Source organism: Colobus angolensis, unplaced genomic scaffold (genome assembly GCF_000951035.1).
Source record: "Colobus angolensis palliatus isolate OR3802 unplaced genomic scaffold, Cang.pa_1.0 Scaffold58, whole genome shotgun sequence".
In the NCBI taxonomy this organism is placed as follows: domain Eukaryota; kingdom Metazoa; phylum Chordata; class Mammalia; order Primates; family Cercopithecidae; genus Colobus; species Colobus angolensis.
The window spans coordinates 1,174,861-1,194,194 of NW_012119376.1; the positions used below are offsets into that span (position 1 = coordinate 1,174,861).

The following is a 19,334-nucleotide window of genomic DNA, read 5'->3' on the forward strand; positions in this document are numbered from 1 at the left end:
GGAGGCTGAGGCAGGAGAACGGTGTGAAAACCCAGGAGGCAGAGCTTGCAGTGAGCCAAGATCGCACCACTGCACTCCAGCCTGGGTGACACAGCAAGACTCTGTCTCAAAAAAAAAAAAGTTATGACATAGAAAGGGTCCAATAAAGGGTATGTCTACAGCACAGCTGTCCTTAAGATATTCATAATAAGGACAAGGCCCCAACAGGACACATGCCCTTGGCCAGAAAAACCAATGTACAGGAATGGGGAGGGGAGAGCTGGTGGAGAACTGTACTTCCTTGAGACCATCACTGCTTAAAATCAACTCCAACCTTCAAGACACTTCTAACAACTTGGGTCCCTCCTTGTGGTCTTCGCCAGATTCAAATTTGTAATTATATTGCTTTTCTCTCTGGTTCCTTTCTCAAACCGAAGAATAAGATTCTGACAGGTGAAAGAAAGCTGGCCCCCTGGTAAACAGGCATTATCTACTCTCTGCGACAGAAGTTCACTCCCATTTTGTTTTTTCTCAGTTGGGCGGTATCACAGTTATCTCCAGAGAGGTAGACTTAGACCTCTATTGTAGTCATAGGGCCCATTTTCATATATTTTCTCTCTTATGTATACTCTGTATACAGCCAGACTACCCATCATCTAAGTGGTCCTCTTTGGAGATATTGCTTATTTATTTTTTTATTTAAACAGAATGGGGGGGTCTCTCTACGTTGCCCAGGATGGTCTTGAACTCTTGGGCTCAAGCAATTCTCCCATCCCAGTCTCCGAAAGTGCTGGGTTTACAGGCATAAGCCACAACACCTGTCCAGAGATACTCCTTATTTTGCACTGGGTCTACATTCTGTAGTCATTAACAGCCCTTTCCTGGGCCTCAGTTTTCTTCTGAACTAAGCCAATACTCTAACATTCAAAGCACTCAAGGACTTTTAGAAGGTCTAGGCCCATACCCTGAGCCCACTTGAGCAGGGATGTGCCAACTATGGCTCCCTCTATCTTCACAGAGCCCTGGTAGGCAATGGACAAGAGAGAGATTAATCTAAGTGATCTGTTATAGTCTAGGTGCTGTCCAATCTATATTGCTATCTTCTTGCTGCCACTTTGGGGCAGGTGGAAATAAGGAGGTAGAGAAGCCCTTGCTCCCAAAAACTGGCTAGAAGGAAAGTGACCAGTGGCAACATAGGTTAGAAATTCCCCATCCAGTCTTGTCCTCAGGACTGTCCCAGTCATGGGGTAGCTACCAATGCTACGGGCTGATCTGCACCTACACCATGGAGCTATGTATGGTGGAGGCAAGTGGGTGTAGAGGATAAGGGCAGGCACTACTGCCTCACGGAGGGGCCCAGCTGGATTGAGAAAGATCATGTGTATCATAAGAGTGCCCAGGGCAATGAGGAGGGGTGATTGCTTGTCTACAGATGGTAACTTGAAGGCCATTGAAGACTACAGTCATCCCTAGAAACTGAGTCAATAGTCTTTCAGTTTGATCACTATTTGACATTAATGAGCTTTGAGGAAACAAAAATGATACAGTTTGGCTGTGTCCTCACCCAAATCTTAACTTGAATTGTAACTCCAGAATTCCCACATGTTGTGGGAGGGACCCAGGGGAAGGTAATTGAATCATGAGGGCTGGTCTTTTCCATGCTATTCTCGTGATAGTGAATGAGTCTCCTGAGATCTGATGGGTTTATCAGGGGTTTCTGCTTTTGCTTTCTCCTCATTTTTATCTTGCTGCCACCATCTAAGAAATACCTTTTGTCTCCTGTTAGGATTCTGAGGCCTCCCCAGCCATATGGAACTGTAAGTCCAGTTAAACCTCTTTTCCTTCCCATTCTAGGGTATGTCTTTATCAGCAGCAAGACAACAGACTAATCCAGTAAAGTGGTACCAGGAGTGGGGTGTTCCTAACAAGATACCCAAAACTGTGGAATCAACTTTGGAACTGGGTAACAGGCAGATGTTGGAACAGTTTGGAAGGCTCAGAAGAAGATAGGAAAATGTGGGAAAGTTTGGAACCTCCTAGAGACTTGTTGAATGGCTTTGACAAAAATGCTGATAGCAATATAGACAATAAGGTCCAGGCTGAGGTGGTCTCAGATGGAGATGAGGAACTTGTTGGGAACTGGAGCAAAGGTGACTCTTATTATGTTTCAGCAAAGAGAAGGTGGCATGTTGCCCCTGCCCTAGAGATTTGTGAAACTTTGAACTTGAGAGAGATGATTTAGGGTATCTGGCAGAAGAAATTTCTAAACAGCAAAGCATTCAAAAGGTGACTTGGGTGCTGTTAAAAGCTTTCCATTTTAAAAGGGAAACAGAGCATAAAAGTTCAGAAAATTTGCAGCCTGAAGATGCAGTAGAAAAAAAACATTTTTTGAGGAGAAATTCAAGCTGGCTGCAGAAATTTGCATAAGTAGCAAGGAGGCTAATGTTAATCCTGAAGACCATGGGGGAAAATGTCTCCAGGCCATGTCAGAGACCTTCATGACAGCTCCTCCCATCACAGGCCTCAAGGCCCAAGCGGAAAAAGTGGTTTTGTGGGCAGGGCCAGTCTAGGAATGTGCTGTGTTCAGTCTAGGGACTTGGTGCCCTGTGTCCCAGCCACTCTACCTGTGACTGAAAGGGACAAATGTAGAGCTTGGGCTGTGGCTTCAGAGAGTGGAAGCCCTAAGCATTGGCAGCTTCCACATGGTGTTGAGCTTGCGGGTGAACAGAAGTCAGGAATTGAGGTTTGGGAACCTCTGCCTAGATTTCAGAAGAGGTATGGACATGCCTGGATGTCCAGGCCAAAGTTTGCCATGGGCAGGGTTGGGGGGGCCTCATGGAGAACCTCTGCTAGGCAGTGCAGAAGGGAAATATGGGTTTGGAACCCCCCACACAGAGTCCCTACTGGGGCACTGCCTAGTCAAGCTGTGCAAAGAGGGTCATTGTCCTCCAGACTCCAGAATGGTAGATCCACTGACAGCATGTACCATGCATCTAGAAAAGCTGCAGACACTCAACACTAGCCTGTGAAAGCAGCCAAGAGGGAGGCTGTACCGTGCAAAGCCACAGGGGTGGAGCTGTCCAAGACCATGGGAACCCACCTCTTGCATTAGTGTGACTTGGATGTGAAACCTGGATTCAAAGGATAATTTTGGAGCTTTAAAATTTGGCTGCCCCACTGGATTTCAGACTTTCCATGAGCCCTGCAACCCCTTTGTTTTGGTCAATTTGGAACAGCTGTATTTACCCAATACCTGTACCCCCATTTTATCTAGGAAGTAACTAGCTTGCTTTTGATTTTACAGGCTCATGGGTAGAAGGGATTTACCTTGTCTCAGATGAGATTTTGGATTGTGGACTTTTGGGTTAACACTGAAATGAGTTAAGACTTTGGTGGACAGTTGGGAAGGCATGATTGGTTTTGAAATATGAGGACGTGAGATTTGGAGGGGCCAGGGACAGAATGATATGGTTTGGCTGTGTCCCCACCCAAATCTCAACTTGAATTGTATCTCCCAGAATTCTCCTGTGTTGTGGGAGGGACCCAGGAGAAGGTAATTCGATCATGGGGCTCGGTCTTTCCCATTCTATTCTTGTGATAGTCAAAATGTCTCACAAGACCTGATATGTTTATCAAGAGTTTCCCGTTTTGCTTCCTCCTCATTTTCTCTTGCCGCTGCCACGTTAGAAGTGTCTTTCGCCTCCTGCCATGATTCTGAGGCCTCACCAGTCATGTGGAACTATAAGTCCAACTAAATCTCTTTTTCTTCCCAATCTCAGGTATGTCTTTATCAGCAGTGTGAAAATGGACTAATACAATGGATAAATTAAGGATCTTTTTCCTTGAAAAACAGAACCACTTTCGATATAGTCCCATAGCTTTTCTGTGGGAATGAAGCATTGCCACCTTCGTCTGCCTTGGAATGCTTTTGTTGAAGACTCCCCGATGCCAGCCCACAAAAATGTGGGTCAGGTCACACTTCATGGAAATGTCACATTTTAGTCACTTTATCCATTTTTAGGTGCATATGGTATGCCTGAAGAATTATTAGAAGGATTTATAATGAAATATAAACTCTGATGGCGCTTGATTTTTCCAAAGGCTATTATTTTTTTAACACAGAAAAAAGTGATGGCTCTAACATCAGATTTATACATTCATAAATAAGTGGCAACAATTGTCTGAGTTTGGCAGGTAAGACATTTGTCAATCTGGGTAGCACTGTAGCAGGCAGGCTGGATGATCAAGTTCACTTAATAAATTACTTACCCAGCTGTGATGTGGAATAGTGGGAAATGTTCAGGAGTAACAAAATATTTATTTGTTTAATATTTCTAACACTAAATGGAAAGTGTGAGCATTTTAAGAAATAATTTTTATTATAATTAAAATTTTTTTCCACTTCTTTTTTCTTTTTCTTTTATCATTGTTCTAATCAAGTGAGATCGAGATTAATTTTTAATTAATTCTTTTTTTTTTTTTTTGAAACAAGGCCTCACTCCAGGCTGGTCTTGACCTCCTCGGCTCAAGCAATCCTCCTGACTCAGCTTCCAAGTAGCTGGGACTATGGGTGCAAGATACTGCACCTGACTCAAGTTTTTAAAAATAGAAATATATGCATTGAAATATTAATAATGGCTATCTCTGAATGAAAGACATACGATTTTATTTTTTTCTTTTTTTGTATCTTTAAAAATTTTCACACAGAGTACATATTTTCATAGAGTAAATGCAATTTAAAGCCCTTGTTAATTTTTCAAAATTAACACAACACGCAATTATAAACATCATTCATAGCACGTGCATTATATCGATTTATTTTATTTAGTTACTTTTTTTGAGACAGGGTCTCATTCTGTCTCCCAGCCTGGAGTGCAATGGCACGTTATCAGGTCATAGCAACCTCCACCTCCCAGGCTGAAGCAATCTCCCCACCTCAGCCTCCTGAGTAGCTGGAACTACAGGCATGTGCCACCATGCCAGCTAATTTTTGTATTTTTTGTAGAGATAGGGTTTCTCCATGTTGCCCAGGCTGGTGATTTTGTTGTCTATGATTATAGACTAATAGGAATAATTATTTCTAAACATCTGATTTACATACAGAGAGAGGATTAGTATTTTTAAAAAAAAAAACAAAGTATATCTCAAAACACGTATGCTCATTAATAGTCACAACTTCATTACCTTTCTGCTGAGTCTGCGTTTAAGTTCCATTTTTGCTTCTTGTTCCTCTTCTTCATTCTTTTCTGTTTATTAAAGGAGGAAAGTCATGATGACAGTTACTACAGATGATTTTATAATCAGAAAAGTATATCAGGCCACAATCACGTGATTCTAACAAATAATGATCAAACACTTCACCAACATTGTTAAAAAGTTACTGAAAGATTTTGTAGAAAGGTTGATCATCTTACACACACGCACACATACACACACACACACACATACACACACACACACATGCTTTTTTTGTAGGACTGGTTTGCTTTACTAATTTTAAACGTTTTTGCTTCCTGCTGTCTTGTTGTATTCTTAAAAAAACCACAATGCCCATATTCTAATGAAAGCCCTCTATTGTTGATCATCTCATGGGCTTATAAGCACAATTTACCAGAATTCAGATGAAAATTTACTTCTGGATCTGCCCTTCATGTGAAAATCTGAGACATATTAAAAGAGCAAATTAGAACCATCCGATGCATGTCTGAGCTGCTGATTTCCACTTAAATCCAACCAAAATATTTGATTTGTCTTCCTTGGTTTCCATAGAAGCAGAATGTAAGCATTTCCTTGGACTTTGCTTTCAAACCAGAATGTTCTAAATGAGGTTATGATGTACTGTGGGTGGAAATTATTTATTTTCTTGTGACTTTGCCTTTCCAAAGTCTTCTCTTTCTCTAGTGATTCACCAAGTAGTACAATTTTATGCTGCCCAACAGATGGGATTTAAAGAAAAATGTCCAAAATTTTTAAAGAAATAAACACTCCTTCAGGTTTTGCTGGTTGTTGCTTACTTGAGGAACTTCTCTCTGTTGCTTCCTTTAGCTCATCATCTGTTCGATCAGTGAGCATACATTTTGCTTCTTGGATACCGATGCTTATGAAAGATTATGTTTTAGAAAGTGCTATTATGAACTCTTTTGAAGAAAAATAACACTGCAAAAAGGCTTGACCAAAAGGTTGAAAAAGGAAAGCTTCTTCTATTTGTTTGTTTATTTATTTTTATTTTTGTTTTTATTTTATTTTATTTTTTGAGACAGAGTCTCGCTCTGTCACCCAGGCTAGAGTGCAGTGGTGCGATCTTGGCTCACTGCAAACTCTGCCTCCTGGGTTCAATGAAAAAAAATTTTTTAATCCATGACAGGTATGAAATATATTTATTTTATAATTCAAATAGACTTCTTACAACTAAAACTATTTTTATTGTGAATAAAATATCAGTATTCAATATTTGCAACATCTGTATTTGTTAGTTGAACAGGCTAAATTCTCTATCAGTTTTCCTTCTCTGAACAGGGAAAAGTTTCTATGTTCCTCTGAAATAATAACTTTAATGCATAAGAAAGAAAGAAGGTGATTAGACAACGAGTGAACATAAACTGTAATCACCCACAAGATAAGAAACAATGAGTTAACATCCTTTCATTTTGTGCCAAACAAATTTGGTTATAATTTAAATTTCTTCCTATGAAAGTACTGCAGGTTTTTAATTGCTTCACAAAATATATATCCTTTCATATCCTTAAAAATGCATACTTAGGTTCAAAGAATTACTTCATATGAGTTGGATAAAGCTTGTGGATTGTCAAAATACATAATAAACAAAAGCCACACTGTGGTTCCTGTGATTCAAACCAGAGCTTTACAAGGTGACGTGATAGTGAAAATAAAATTGTTGATATTGTTGATAAAAATTGATGATATTGTTAGTGATATTGATGACATTGTTAATAAAAACAAAAATATAATTCTTAAAACATTTTTGTCAACTCTTCCTGTACAGTGTTTATGCTATATTTTTAAGGTATTTTTCAAAGATTAAAAAATTGGATATAATACATCCCAAAGCTAATGAATGCTCCAGTCTTCATTAAATATGCAAAAATGACATTTCCTTGAAGGGAATATTTGATAGTTTTGTCTTATTAAGCATATTGTTCAACTAGTGCTACCAGTTAGGGAATTGAATTCATTTTTGACATCAGAAACTGACTTCTTTATGTTTTCCATGTTCAAAATTGTACATTTAGTGAAGTTAGAGGACGAGGGTGAGAAGTAGAGGGAAGCCAACATGACTGTTCCTCTGAATCTTTCCTTTTATTTTGCAGAGATGGGCTCTCCCTGTGTTGCCCAAGCTTGTCTTGATCTCCAGGACTCAAGTGATCCTCCCGCCTCAGCCTCCCAAGTAGCTGGGATTACCAGCATGAGCTACCATGACAGTTTCTCTGAATCTTATTAAACAGTCATTGTAAAATCTCTCATAGAGTCAAGGTTAAACCTTAAACTCAGTATTTGAAAATTCACCAAGTTTTTTGCATGCTTCCTTCATTTTTTGATTCACTAGAGGACTAATTATAAAGTAGGATGTAAATCTTTCCGGTTAATTTAAACAGGCTGGAGGGGTACTCATGAAGGAAGTGACATGGTTCATTGACAAATCTTGCTCTCAGTGACTCTCATCAGAATAGAGAGGGGTGAACATTTCGGACAAGCTGCAGGAAGCATTTCTGATAAATAAACAAATAATACATGTGGTTAAACAGCAGCAAGCACCATAGGAAACCTGCCTGGCGAGCAATATTACCCAGAGAATTTTGTGGATGAGCTAAAAGGAGAAGAAAGAAAAATATAAAAATATCAACAACTGGAGTATTATCTTCTTGAGTTGTTAGTTCAGGTAAAAAGGGTTCAAAAAGCCAAATTTTTTGTGGATTCATTTCTCTTTTTGTTTTTTACATGCTTCCATGTTGATATTTTGTTTTTTCAATTTTTGGTGGAGATGACATCTCACTATATTGCCTAGGCTGGTCTCAAACTCCTGGCCTCAAGCAATTCCCCTGCTTTGGCCTTACAAGGCTTTGGGATTACAGGCATAAGCCACCTTACCTGGCCTCATGTGGGTGTCTTTAACAAATGAAAAACACACATAAACTTAAAGTGCATTAAAAAAAGCTGGATCAACAGATGAATAGATACGTCATAAAGCAAGATGTTAATGATAGACTATAGATGGCAGATATATGTGGATTTAGTGTAAAATTCCTTCAACTTTTCTTCATGTTTAAAAATTTTCATAATAAAATGTTGGGGAAAAATATATGCAGAATTCAATGGCTTAATTCATTTTTCTCTATATAAGACATAGCTAGAATTACATTCTCAGCTAAATACATCACCTTTCTTAATTAGCAAAAGTTGACCTTTTAAGTACCAAAACTTGCTTTCTCTTATCAGTTTTTAGGAACTGGTTCTAAAATGCATAACTAAATGTAATATAATATAATATAAATACATATATGTAATATGTCTTTTTTAAAAAGCTCTAGTGTCACCAAAATAATTAGGAAAGACATCAAATAAGGACTAGTATGGTGCATGACACTAAGAAATATAATTTGTCCTGTGATCACCAGTGAAAACTAATGGCATTTATCGGCATCTGGACTCATGTTCATTAAACTAGTGATGGGCTCTAAAAATTGTTGAACGTTTTATTCTGTGAGTTAGTTTTCTAGTTTGTCAAGAAAAAGATGACCTAGTTAGGGCTGGGCACAGTGGCTTACAACCATAATCCCAACACTTTGGGAGGCCAAGGTGGATGAAATCACGAGGTCAGGAGTTTGAGACCACCCTGGCCAACATAGCAAAACCCTGTCTCTACTAAAAATACAAAAATTAGTCAGTCGTGGTGATGCACACCTGTAGTCCCAGCTACTCAGGAGGCTGAGGCAGGAAAATCACTTGAACCCGAGAGGCGGAGGCTGCAGTGAGCCGAGATCGTGCCACTGCACTCCAGCCTGGGCAACAGAGCGAGGCTCCGTCTTGGGAAAAAAAAAAAAAGATGACCTAGTTAAAGTAAGTGTCCTTAAAAACCACACCGTATCACACACTTTTCTACTGTTCTTAAACAAATGCTGAGATGAAACATACAGACATCAAACAAGAGCAATCTATGTGGAAGAACCAAGAAGCAAACGGGCTGAGTAGAGTGTTTCTAAGTTAGGCCATTCAGTTTCCTGTGACTGCTCAGGGAAAGATGACCTCTCCCAGCTTTCTTCTGCCTCCCTTGGCTTTATAATACTGGGTCAGGAGATCATAAGCCAGTTATCAGCCTCTCCAGGCTGGAAATATGCCTCTGTTTCCAGAAATAAACATGCTTAGGTGAACTTAGAAGGAAGGAAAAAAAAGGCTGGAGTCAAATCTGAAGTGTCTCACTCTTTCCCAAACCTCTAGGAAAACAGAATATAAAGGCCAATGCAGCCCTTAAGATCAACGTGTGACAAGTTTCTAGATCTATGAAACAGTTCCTCAGACAACCAAACTCTAGTGTGGTTTGGCACTATTCATCTCACAGGATCAAGAAAGAATTACCCAAAATGTGCTCTTCCTTTTTTCTTCTAGGTATTGGATCAGGCATCCAGTAAGACATAATCTTTGTGTTTTTTAGGAGCTTAGGGTCTGCATTTGAGCATGCTTAAAACTTAATTCAACAAGTATTTCCCAGGAACCTATCATGGAAAGCAATGAACCTTTTTGGTTTGTTTTGTTGTCAAAATTAGATGCTGCTTCTACTCTTCCTCAGCAAAGCAAAAACACAAAATTTTCCTACTTTTCTAGTCATAAATTTTTCCTGCTCCAAACTGGCTCTTCTATATATTAGCAGCCACTTAAGTACTTCCTGGGGCTGTATTCTAGTTATGTTCAAAAAAAGCCAGAAAAAAACATTCCAAAGAAAGTGATCCCATAGACCGGGTGGATGGTAGTTGCTCTCACTGAATGGTAGTTCATATTCATTGTTGAATTGATTTCGTAGTAACAACTGTAATATAATATGCTACTAAAATCTTTCTTCCGTAAAGGAAAGAAAGTATCTTGGATTGGAGAGGAGGAGTCTTCTAGCAGGCCAAGATAACTCGAAAAGCCTGGCTGACAAGGATTTCCCCCACACCATGGGTCACTACCGTTGTAGTACTATTCAGAGTTTTACCCATCCCTCTTTGATATTTCACACAATAAAAAGATCTTTTGAAACCAAGTTAACAATATATAAAACTACAGCTAGGCCCAACTTAACAATATCTGTTTCTTAACTCACTGCAATGCCTGACCACATTGACACACGATAGCATGACAAACTGTATTTCTATTAGTTTTATAGCTTTAACATACCAACTCCAATAAATACTACTGCAGGGAAGAGTAAAAACTAAGGTCAAAGAGAACAACAGAATGGGAAAATTAAGTAGGAAAATGAATGGAGAACGTTTTAGTGCTGAGAAATTATAAACAACTCAAGAAGGAAGCCGAGTTATCACCACATAGGAAAATGCAATGGATTGAAAATTTTGTTTTGAATTGAGTCATTTGTTAAACTAGCAACAAACTATTATTAATAATAATAATATAGGAATGTTTGATTTGTTTCTTTGTGGATTCCTCTGGCCTTTTCTTTGACATTTATTTGCAAGAAGACCAGAGCATTCTTTTTCTATTTAATATTTGGGTGAAGGAATACATGGAATATATTTCATCTTTCTTAAACACAATTGTCATGACCATGACTCTGGTCTGGTGGGGGGATATAAGGCTCAAAGCCATAAAATAATATATGAAATTCAAGAAATTTAAAAAAATATATAAACAATTACACATAAATGTGACATAAATGGACTATTTCAATCCATCTTGAGTAAACGAACACATGATGGTTTCTTACTGATAAATGGATCATCTGTAGAGGCAGCTTGTTAATGATTACACAAGGAATCATTCTATAGTATAGAATACTCACGTTTTAGGATGTTTCTTTGCTCTAATTCTTCAGTTGTGGGCCTCTGGCTCAGCCTCCTATGATGACAAAAAGGATATATTACAGATTAAAAATGAGGTACCCTAGTAGGAGACTCGAAATAAAACAACAAAGCTCTATTTTTCATGTTTTGAGAAATAAAAATCCATTTTTAAAGATGCAAAATAAAAGTCTCTTTCCCATTAGTTTGGAGACTACAGATCATGGCTGAGGCTGCTCACCAACCCCCATTACACAGTCTCCCTTCCTTTTAGCAACAGATTGGCCTGGATGTTAGATAGGTACTTGACTACAGACTTCTGCCTCCCTAGAAGCCAGGTATCGTGCTGTGACTGAGTTTCTGCAATGGGATGTGAGCAGAATGATGTTTGTTACTTCCCTTTCTCATCCTTAAAATGCCTGGGTGCATGTTCCCTTCTTTCTCTTTCCTTTTTCCACAGGCTAGAACTTCAGCCTGATGGTGTGAGCCAGCTTTGATCATGCAGATGAGACCATCCAGAAGACGGGAGAGCAGCACGACAGAAGGAACATGGGGGCTAGGCTGATTTCAAGGAGCCGAGTTCCCAGCTATGCTGGATGACCCACCTACCTGGGGACGGTCATGTGAAAAAGAAATACACATACCTGGTTTGGACCACTATAGTTTTTGGTCTCTGTTACAGCTTAGCTTATAGCCTAATTAATATATAGCTCATTAGGGTCTAAAATAGGATGCTGTGCCTGACTGGGTAATCTTAATATAAGATAGTACTACTAATTCTAAATGTTTATGGTTATGACAAAAATGGCAAGAAGAACTGAAATTAATACTTTAAATATCTCATTAACATGTTAAACTATGATCTTCATCAGAGCTACCTTGAAACTAACTTAACTGAGCAGACAAAAGAACTTATTGAACATCTATCTCTATGCCAGCCAGGTTTTCTGCCATCCATGTCCCCATGTATCCTGTGCTACATATCTGTATTATCAATATACTGTACTCTGTATTACACCCACAATAAGCCACATTTCTTTTATCTATGGTGTCTCCTCCATCTGAATGTCTTTCTCTCCTTTTCCATCTACTGAAATCTTCCAGATGATTAAAATAATATCTTGAAGATATGTATTTGGCCTCTTCTGAAAGTGAGAATTAAAGGCTCCTGGTTCTTTGCTCATTTACAGCAATTTATACACAGACTATACATCTATTAAAGCACTTATCACACAGGTAGTTATAAAAATAATAATTACAGCTATCATTTAGTCATACTTTTAAAAATCCAGGTACTGTGTTAGGTGCTTAGCTTATATGATCTGGAATCCTCAAAACAGTTCAGCAAGGCAGCACCCAGTTTCAGTTTTACAGATGAGGAAATGAGAGATTAACTAACCTGCCTAAGGTAAAACACTAGTAAATGGTAGTGCCAAGATTCATACTCAAATCCTTTGACTTAGATGTTTGTGCTTTTCACAAGACTCCATCGTGCAACATATAATTCTGTCTCTCATTAGACATGGAGTTCTCTGTGGCTAGAACTGTGGGTGAACTATCTTTCAATGACAGTGATTAGATGTGCTGTGTTTGTACAAAAATAATTCTGTAAAATTTACATTTTAATAACAGTGAAAACTTTGCTCTATTAACTTTTTTTTTTTTTTTTTTTGGTGAGACAGGGTCTGGCTTTGTTGCCCCGGCTGGAGTGCTGTGGCGTGATCTCAGCTCACTGCAACCTCCACCTCCTGGACTCAAGCGATCCTCCCACCTCAGCCTCACAAGTAGCTGGGACTACAGGCGCATGCCACCAAGCTCCACTAATTTTTTCTTTTTTTGGTAGAGATGGGGTTTTGCCATGTTGCCCAGGCTGGTCTCAAACTTCTGGGCTCACGTGATCCACATCTCAGCCTCCCAAAGTGCTGGAATTAGAGGCATGAAACCACCACGCCCAGACCATTGACATTTTTGACAGATATAGTCTATGTATTTATCAAGGCTTTCGAACTTTTGGGGGTTGCAGTGGAATCCTAATCTGTAAGAGACAGAAGCTGTCTTAGTTGGATGGTTAGATCTGGGATGGAGAAGCCTCCTCCCATCCCAGCCCAAACACACACCTACACTCCCATCCCAGCCCAGACACACATCCATGCTCCCATCCCAGTCCAGACACACACCTACACTTCCCTGGCTCTTCAAGTAGATGCCTATGTATCATTTCCAGGGCATCCTTGATGAAGTCTTTAGAAAACTGGTACTTTATGGGATTCCACAGTGTCAGCTTCTCACAATGTTCTTCATTAGTCCCTTGTTTTTGAACACTGGTTTGTTTTAATTTATCATTACTATAAATATCTTTGTAATAAACATCATTATAAGATACAGCATTTTCCCCCTTTGAATTATTTACTTTTCATATAGTTACCAAATGGAATTACCATGCAAAGAAACAGACCGCTTCATAATTCTCTTATCATATTGTTAAACTGTTCTTCAGAAATACTGAAAAAGGGCAATGTATATGTGTCCTACTTGCTCACAAACTTGCCAACATTGGGTTTAATTTTTAAATGTGCTTTACTAGTTTAACTGATGTATAATAATTTAAATGAATAATAAGAAATTTAATTTTGCTGAGTGCTTGCTATGACCCAGATACTAAAGAACCATTAGTGTATCATCTCCTTTAATCCTCCCAAGCTCTTGGGTTAGTTAGCTCTGTTTTACAGATGGGGGCCAAGCAGGAGCTCTTTCCTGCCTTGTCCTATGACTGTATTTCCGCCAGTTCTGGATAAGACCATACTTGGATGTTGAATAGCCACCTCTCACAATGGCTGTGTTCATGATGATTTTCATTACATTTATCACAGCCCCAAACATCTTTTCAATCTGTGGCCACAGGCCTCTCATCCTATCTTGGCAGATGGTTTTTCTTTGGCCCACACTGAAAATGGTGACATTTATTTCTATTAGGTTTCATGTTATGGAATGAATCCATTATGCCTTGATTCTATAAAGTACACCCACTGTCCTTCAAACTTCATGCTACCCATTTGATTAACCTGTCTGCTGATTTTTCTTCATTGATAAAAATGTTTACTCTCTTTCCATTTAGTTATATATTCCTTCATTCCTTCCACTATGATTTTCTGGAAATAGATTTCTTGGGCCTGGAGTGAAGTGAAGACTTGAGTGTTTAAAATGTGGTCGTTGCTATTGCTGTGACTGCAATCTCCCTTTTCATTGTGGGAGATTTCTTCTATATATCAATGTTATATAAATATAATGTTGATTTTTTAGGTTAATCGTACATCAAGCAAACCTGCTGAAATTATTATATGTAGCAATTTGGGGTCAGTTTTCAGAGTTTCCTAGGTATATAACCATGTATAACAACAGTCTATCTTTCCTATAATTTATACCTTTTCTTCACCACAAATAATTGTGACCAGACTTTTAGCACAGCAAGGGTAAGGCATTTTTCTTTGCTTCTATTTTTAAAGAAAATGACTTTAGGGTTTCTCCCTAGAGTAAGATATTTAGTATATTTTTTAAAATTTATTTTTTAATTGTTTTTTGAGATGGAGTCTCACTCTGTTGCCCAGGCTAGAGTGCAGTGGTACGATCTCGGCTCACTGCAACCTCCGCCTCCCAAATTCCTGCCTCAGCCTCCTGAGTAGCTGGGATTACAGGTGCCTGTCATCACGGCCAGCTAATATTTGTATTTTTAGTAGAGACGGTATTTCACCATGTTGGCCAGGCTGGTCTCGAACTCCTGACTTCAAGTGATCCGCCTGCCTTGGCCTCCCAAAGTGCTGGGATTACAACTTCTCATTTGTTTAGGATTTTAACAAAAACTTACAACATTTTCTTTATGGTTACTTTGACATTTATCGAGGTGGGTATATGATACTTCACACTTTTTTACTCCTTACTATGATAATACTATTACTATTTTATGCAAATATTATTCAATGATTTACATTCTTCTTCATGGCAAAACATAAACAAGAGTAATAAAACAATCAGAAAACCTAGAAGCATATACTGTCTTACATAGAGTAGAAAGTACAAAACAGGAGACAGTGTACAAAAGAAAATTGGGCAGAGAGCCCGGGAGCGAAACTCTGATTCTGGTTCTGCTACTCAGTAACTGCATGTCCTTGAGAAATTTCCTTAATCTCTCTGGGCCTCAGAGAGGCCCCTTGTTTTTCCTTGGTAAGATGGCAAGATTAGACTTGTAGGTTTTTCCAGCTTGATACCATTAATCACTTTGGTCCCTTTTGCTTCTGCTGGCTCTTTCCGGAAGCCAGAAATGTCACAGGTTAGGGCTGAATTAAGATGACAGTGAGAGAGACCACTGGTAAGCATTCCCAAATTGCTTCCAGAGCTGCAAGAGGGCTTACGGAACAGAGAGACCCTCTAAGCTTCCCCCAAGGTTCCCTGGTAGGCTGTGCTCTTCCTTCAGATAGGTGCCACAGCTGCTGCCTCTGACACCTTTCTGCACAACTCAGCCGTAAGGAGGTGCCTTAGGGGTTACTCTTCCTCTGGAGAAATGGTCAGCAGCCTCCATGTCAATCCTGCCTCCAGTTATACCCCTTCCAAGCAAGGACAGCAATTTTCCCCCTACCTCCAAATCCTGCTCTGGGATTCTAGACAGTTCCTTTCTCCCAGTTATGCACCCTGTTGGGTATGCAGAGTAAGATAAGTCAGCAGAACAACTAATTCTCACATATGCTTAAACTGATCATCAAAAATAAGACCTTTGGCATGAATGAATGCTCACTTCTATTAAAAATGCCAGTGAAAGGGACTTGTAAAGTCACCAGTGGCAAAAACAAAAATCCTATACAATGGTTGGAGGCAGGAAGAGATGTCAGATGACCCATTTACTTGAAGTTGGAAGGGGGATGTTTAGATATGAGGGTTATGGCAACCTGACTTGGATGGAGCCAGACCACTGAAGGGAACTAATACTTCTACAGTCTCACAGCCCACAAGGCAGAACCTCATGGCATTCCCAGGAATGCTAGTGAGTGCATAAATTAGGCCAGGATTGTTGAGCAAACTGTGATCTGCAGGCCAAATCCAGCTTTATGAATAAATAAAGTTTTATTGGAACATGGCCACACTCATTTGTTTATCTATTATTCATGTCTGCTTTTATGCTACAGCAGTGCAGTTGAGTAGCTGCGACAGAGACTGTCTGGCCAGCAAAGCCTGAAATGTTTGCCAATTGGTCTTTAAAAAAAAGTTTGTTGACCCCTGGAATAGGCTTTGGTGACCTGAAAGCCACTGGCTAGCTGGGCCAAAGGACAAGTTCCTCGAGTGGTTCATCATGCAAGACCAACTTTAAAAGACCCAATAGGCCAGATGTATCTGGACATAAAGAATTCACAATGACCCCAATTAGGTAGGAAGCTTTGGGAAGGAGAAAAATACAAATTAGTCAGTACTGTCCTAAAGTGTCAGCAATTACCTGACTAACTTGGTTCCAATTTGTTGTCGGATTTCCTGCCTCTCTTCTTCGGATGTACGCTGCAAGATGTTTTTGTCCTCTAATTCTTTCTTAGATGGTCTGTTGCCAAGTTTGATAGCAAGAGTATCCCTCCGGCGTATTTTACTTGCCAAAGCACCTGAGGATTGAAAAAGAGGAGAAATGCAGAGAGAGAGGCTTTTAGCCAGTGGCACTTGGGTTACACATGGCATGGACTTTAAATAGAGCCCAGACCAAATTCTTTCTCCTCATGCAGGAGGAGAATCTTAATTAACCTAAGGAAAAAAAGACTTCCAGTTGGATGCAGTACATTTTAAGAAGACTGAAGAGCTATTTCTTTTTAATGTTCTGAGAAATATTGGGACACCATAAAAAATTTAGAAGTCTCCCCTCATCGTTTGGAAAGTGATAGCTGCAGTTTATTTTGCTGAGAGGGTGGATCATAGAAATGAATGATTGCACAATGCTTTTTTTTTTCAAGTTTAAAAAACTTAGTTCCTTTGCTTTTATTCTGGACAGTTAATCCTTGCCTCCTCCTTTCCTCCACTCAGACACCATCCTGGCAGAGTCTACCAATGTTTAACCCTTAATTACCCAGAACCCTGAAAATGTCAAGAAATGATAAGTAATACCACATGGATGATAATGGTTTTTTTTTTTTGCTCCATGCAAATTAAAAGAGATTCGACAAAGTGCAATTTAATCACTAATAACTTGTCATAATCTACAAATTCAGTCCCACAGTGATTCCCTCCTATGTTATCCTGCTCAAAGTTTAAAAAAAATAAAAGCACTTTCCAGATCTCTAAGTTATATTAGGTTGATGTAAAAGTAATTGCGGTTTTTGCCATTATTTTTAATACATAAATGATATTATTATTTCCTAGAAGGCCTACTATCTTACTTATTGTGGAAGTATGAGCGTTTTTTAATGCTAATGAGGTATTTAGCATTCTTCTTCTTATTATTTTTTGAGATGGAGTCTCACTGTGTCTCCCAGGCTGGAGTGCAGTGGCATGATCTCAGCTCACTGCAACTTCTGCCTCCCGGGTTCAAGCGATTCTCCTGCCTCAGCCTCCAGAGCAGCTGGAATGACAGGTGTGCGACACCACGCCTGACTGGTTTTTGTATTTTTAGTAAAGACAGGGCTTCGCCATGTTGGCTAGGCTAGTCTTGAACTCCTAGTCTCAAGTGATTCACCCACCTTAGCCTCCCAAAGTTACAGACATGAACCACCATGCTCGACCTCTTAATGCTAATGAGGTATTTGGCATTCTTGATTCACTCCTCCTTCCCCTTTCTATAAACCCCAGTAAAAAAAAAAAAAAAAAAAAGTGAGTGAAAATTTCAAACACCTCCAATGAGTAAGCCCAAGAATCTGCACTGACTCCTTTCTCTCTTCAAGAATGGTCCCAGAGTGGAAGGGCTCTCTTTGGTCACAGTGAGAAAGGTCTCTGTCATTAGAAAGCTTTGATTCTCAGCACAAAAACCAACGTGCACATCTAGCTCATCGACAAAGGCCAGATCCAGCCGTGTGACATCATCTTCTGGAAAGGCCTCCCGTCAAAAGCTAAACTTTAGGATATACACATTTCTAATTTGAGAAAGGAGGATGAGGGGAAAGAAAACATCAGATGTCTGGTTCCTAATGAGGCTTTTATTCTTTACAAAGTGCAGCTGCTTCTGCTTATCACCCACGCTTCTCCCTGCCTCTTGAAAACAGTCTTACTTTCTCCACTGCCATCCTCATCTTCGTCTTCGTCCTCATCGTCAGTGTACAAGACAGGCCCGTCCGAGTCAGAGTCATTGGCTTGGTATTCCCTGTGGCCTTCATCTTCTGAGGCACTAAAGGATTCTGAAGATTCACCCATCAGACCAGGAGTCAGTAGCTGAGGCACTGGCTTCCCCAGCTCCTCTTTGGTTGTGAAACTGTTAAAGGCAGAAAAGCATGGGAGTGATGTGAAGCTCACAGCAATCCTTGGGGGCACCAACACCGTGAAAAAGAGCTCTAGTTTCATGGGCTTCCTTCAGGCTGGGGAAAGCAGACACATGACATAGTCCAGGCTAAAGTCACTGAAATGAAACCTTAATTCTCAAGGTTTTACATTTTTCATTTGTAAAATGCAAAGGCTTGCCATCTGATACATTTAGCAAACAAGTAGGGTAAAACTACACTTTGCAAATTTTTTTTTTCCATAGCAATGGGGGTTCAGTGGAAAGAATAATGAGCTAGAGGCTCCTGGATATTTGACATTATCTGCACTTTTTCTTTGACCTGTGTGAACTCCTGCTTATCCTTCAAGTGTCAGCTACAGCCTCACCTCCTTCAGGAATCTTTCCTGGACCTTCAGTTTAATTCCTTGCCCACCATGTCTGTCCCATGGGGACCTGAAGACAACCCTGCTAGAGTGCTTAGCGTACTACACCTTGACCACCCATTGCTTCTCTGCCTTCTCAATCCCACAAGTTCCTGGAAAAGTGAGACTCATTGTTTTGCATCACAGCACCCAGAAGGTAGTGACATAGAAAAGTACATCTTCTTTCATTAATATATGGCTGGGTTCGGTGGTTCACACCTATAAACCCAGCACTTCGGAAGGCTGAAGCGGGACACTCGCTTGAGCCTAGGAGTTCAAAACCAGCCTGGGCAACATAGGGGACCTCGTCTCCACTAAAAATACAAAATATTAGCCTGGAGTGGTGGCCGGCACCTGTAATCCCAACTACTTGGGAGGCTGAGGCAGGAGAGTCGCTTGAACCCGGGAGGTGGAGGTTGCAGTGAGCCGAGATAGCGCCATTGCACTCCAGCCTGGGCAACAAGAGCAAAACTCCATCTCAAAAATAAATAA

The 19,334-nt window shown here is 39.8% G+C and overlaps 1 protein-coding gene across 3 annotated transcripts in view; it reads right to left on the reverse strand.

Annotated features, from left to right (window-relative positions):
- Positions 1–19,334, reverse strand: part of PHACTR2 (phosphatase and actin regulator 2) — a 235,422-nt gene that overhangs the window by 51,413 nt on the left and 164,675 nt on the right. For all 3 annotated transcript variants that reach the window (XM_011962034.1, XM_011962033.1, XM_011962032.1), the window contains 4 exons: positions 18,215–18,414; positions 16,468–16,624; positions 10,991–11,046; positions 5,164–5,225 (listed from right to left, as the gene is read on the reverse strand). In XM_011962034.1, the coding sequence (XP_011817424.1) occupies positions 5,164–5,225; positions 10,991–11,046; positions 16,468–16,624; positions 18,215–18,414 (475 nt within the window). The remainder of the gene's footprint in view (positions 1–5,163; positions 5,226–10,990; positions 11,047–16,467; positions 16,625–18,214; positions 18,415–19,334) is intronic.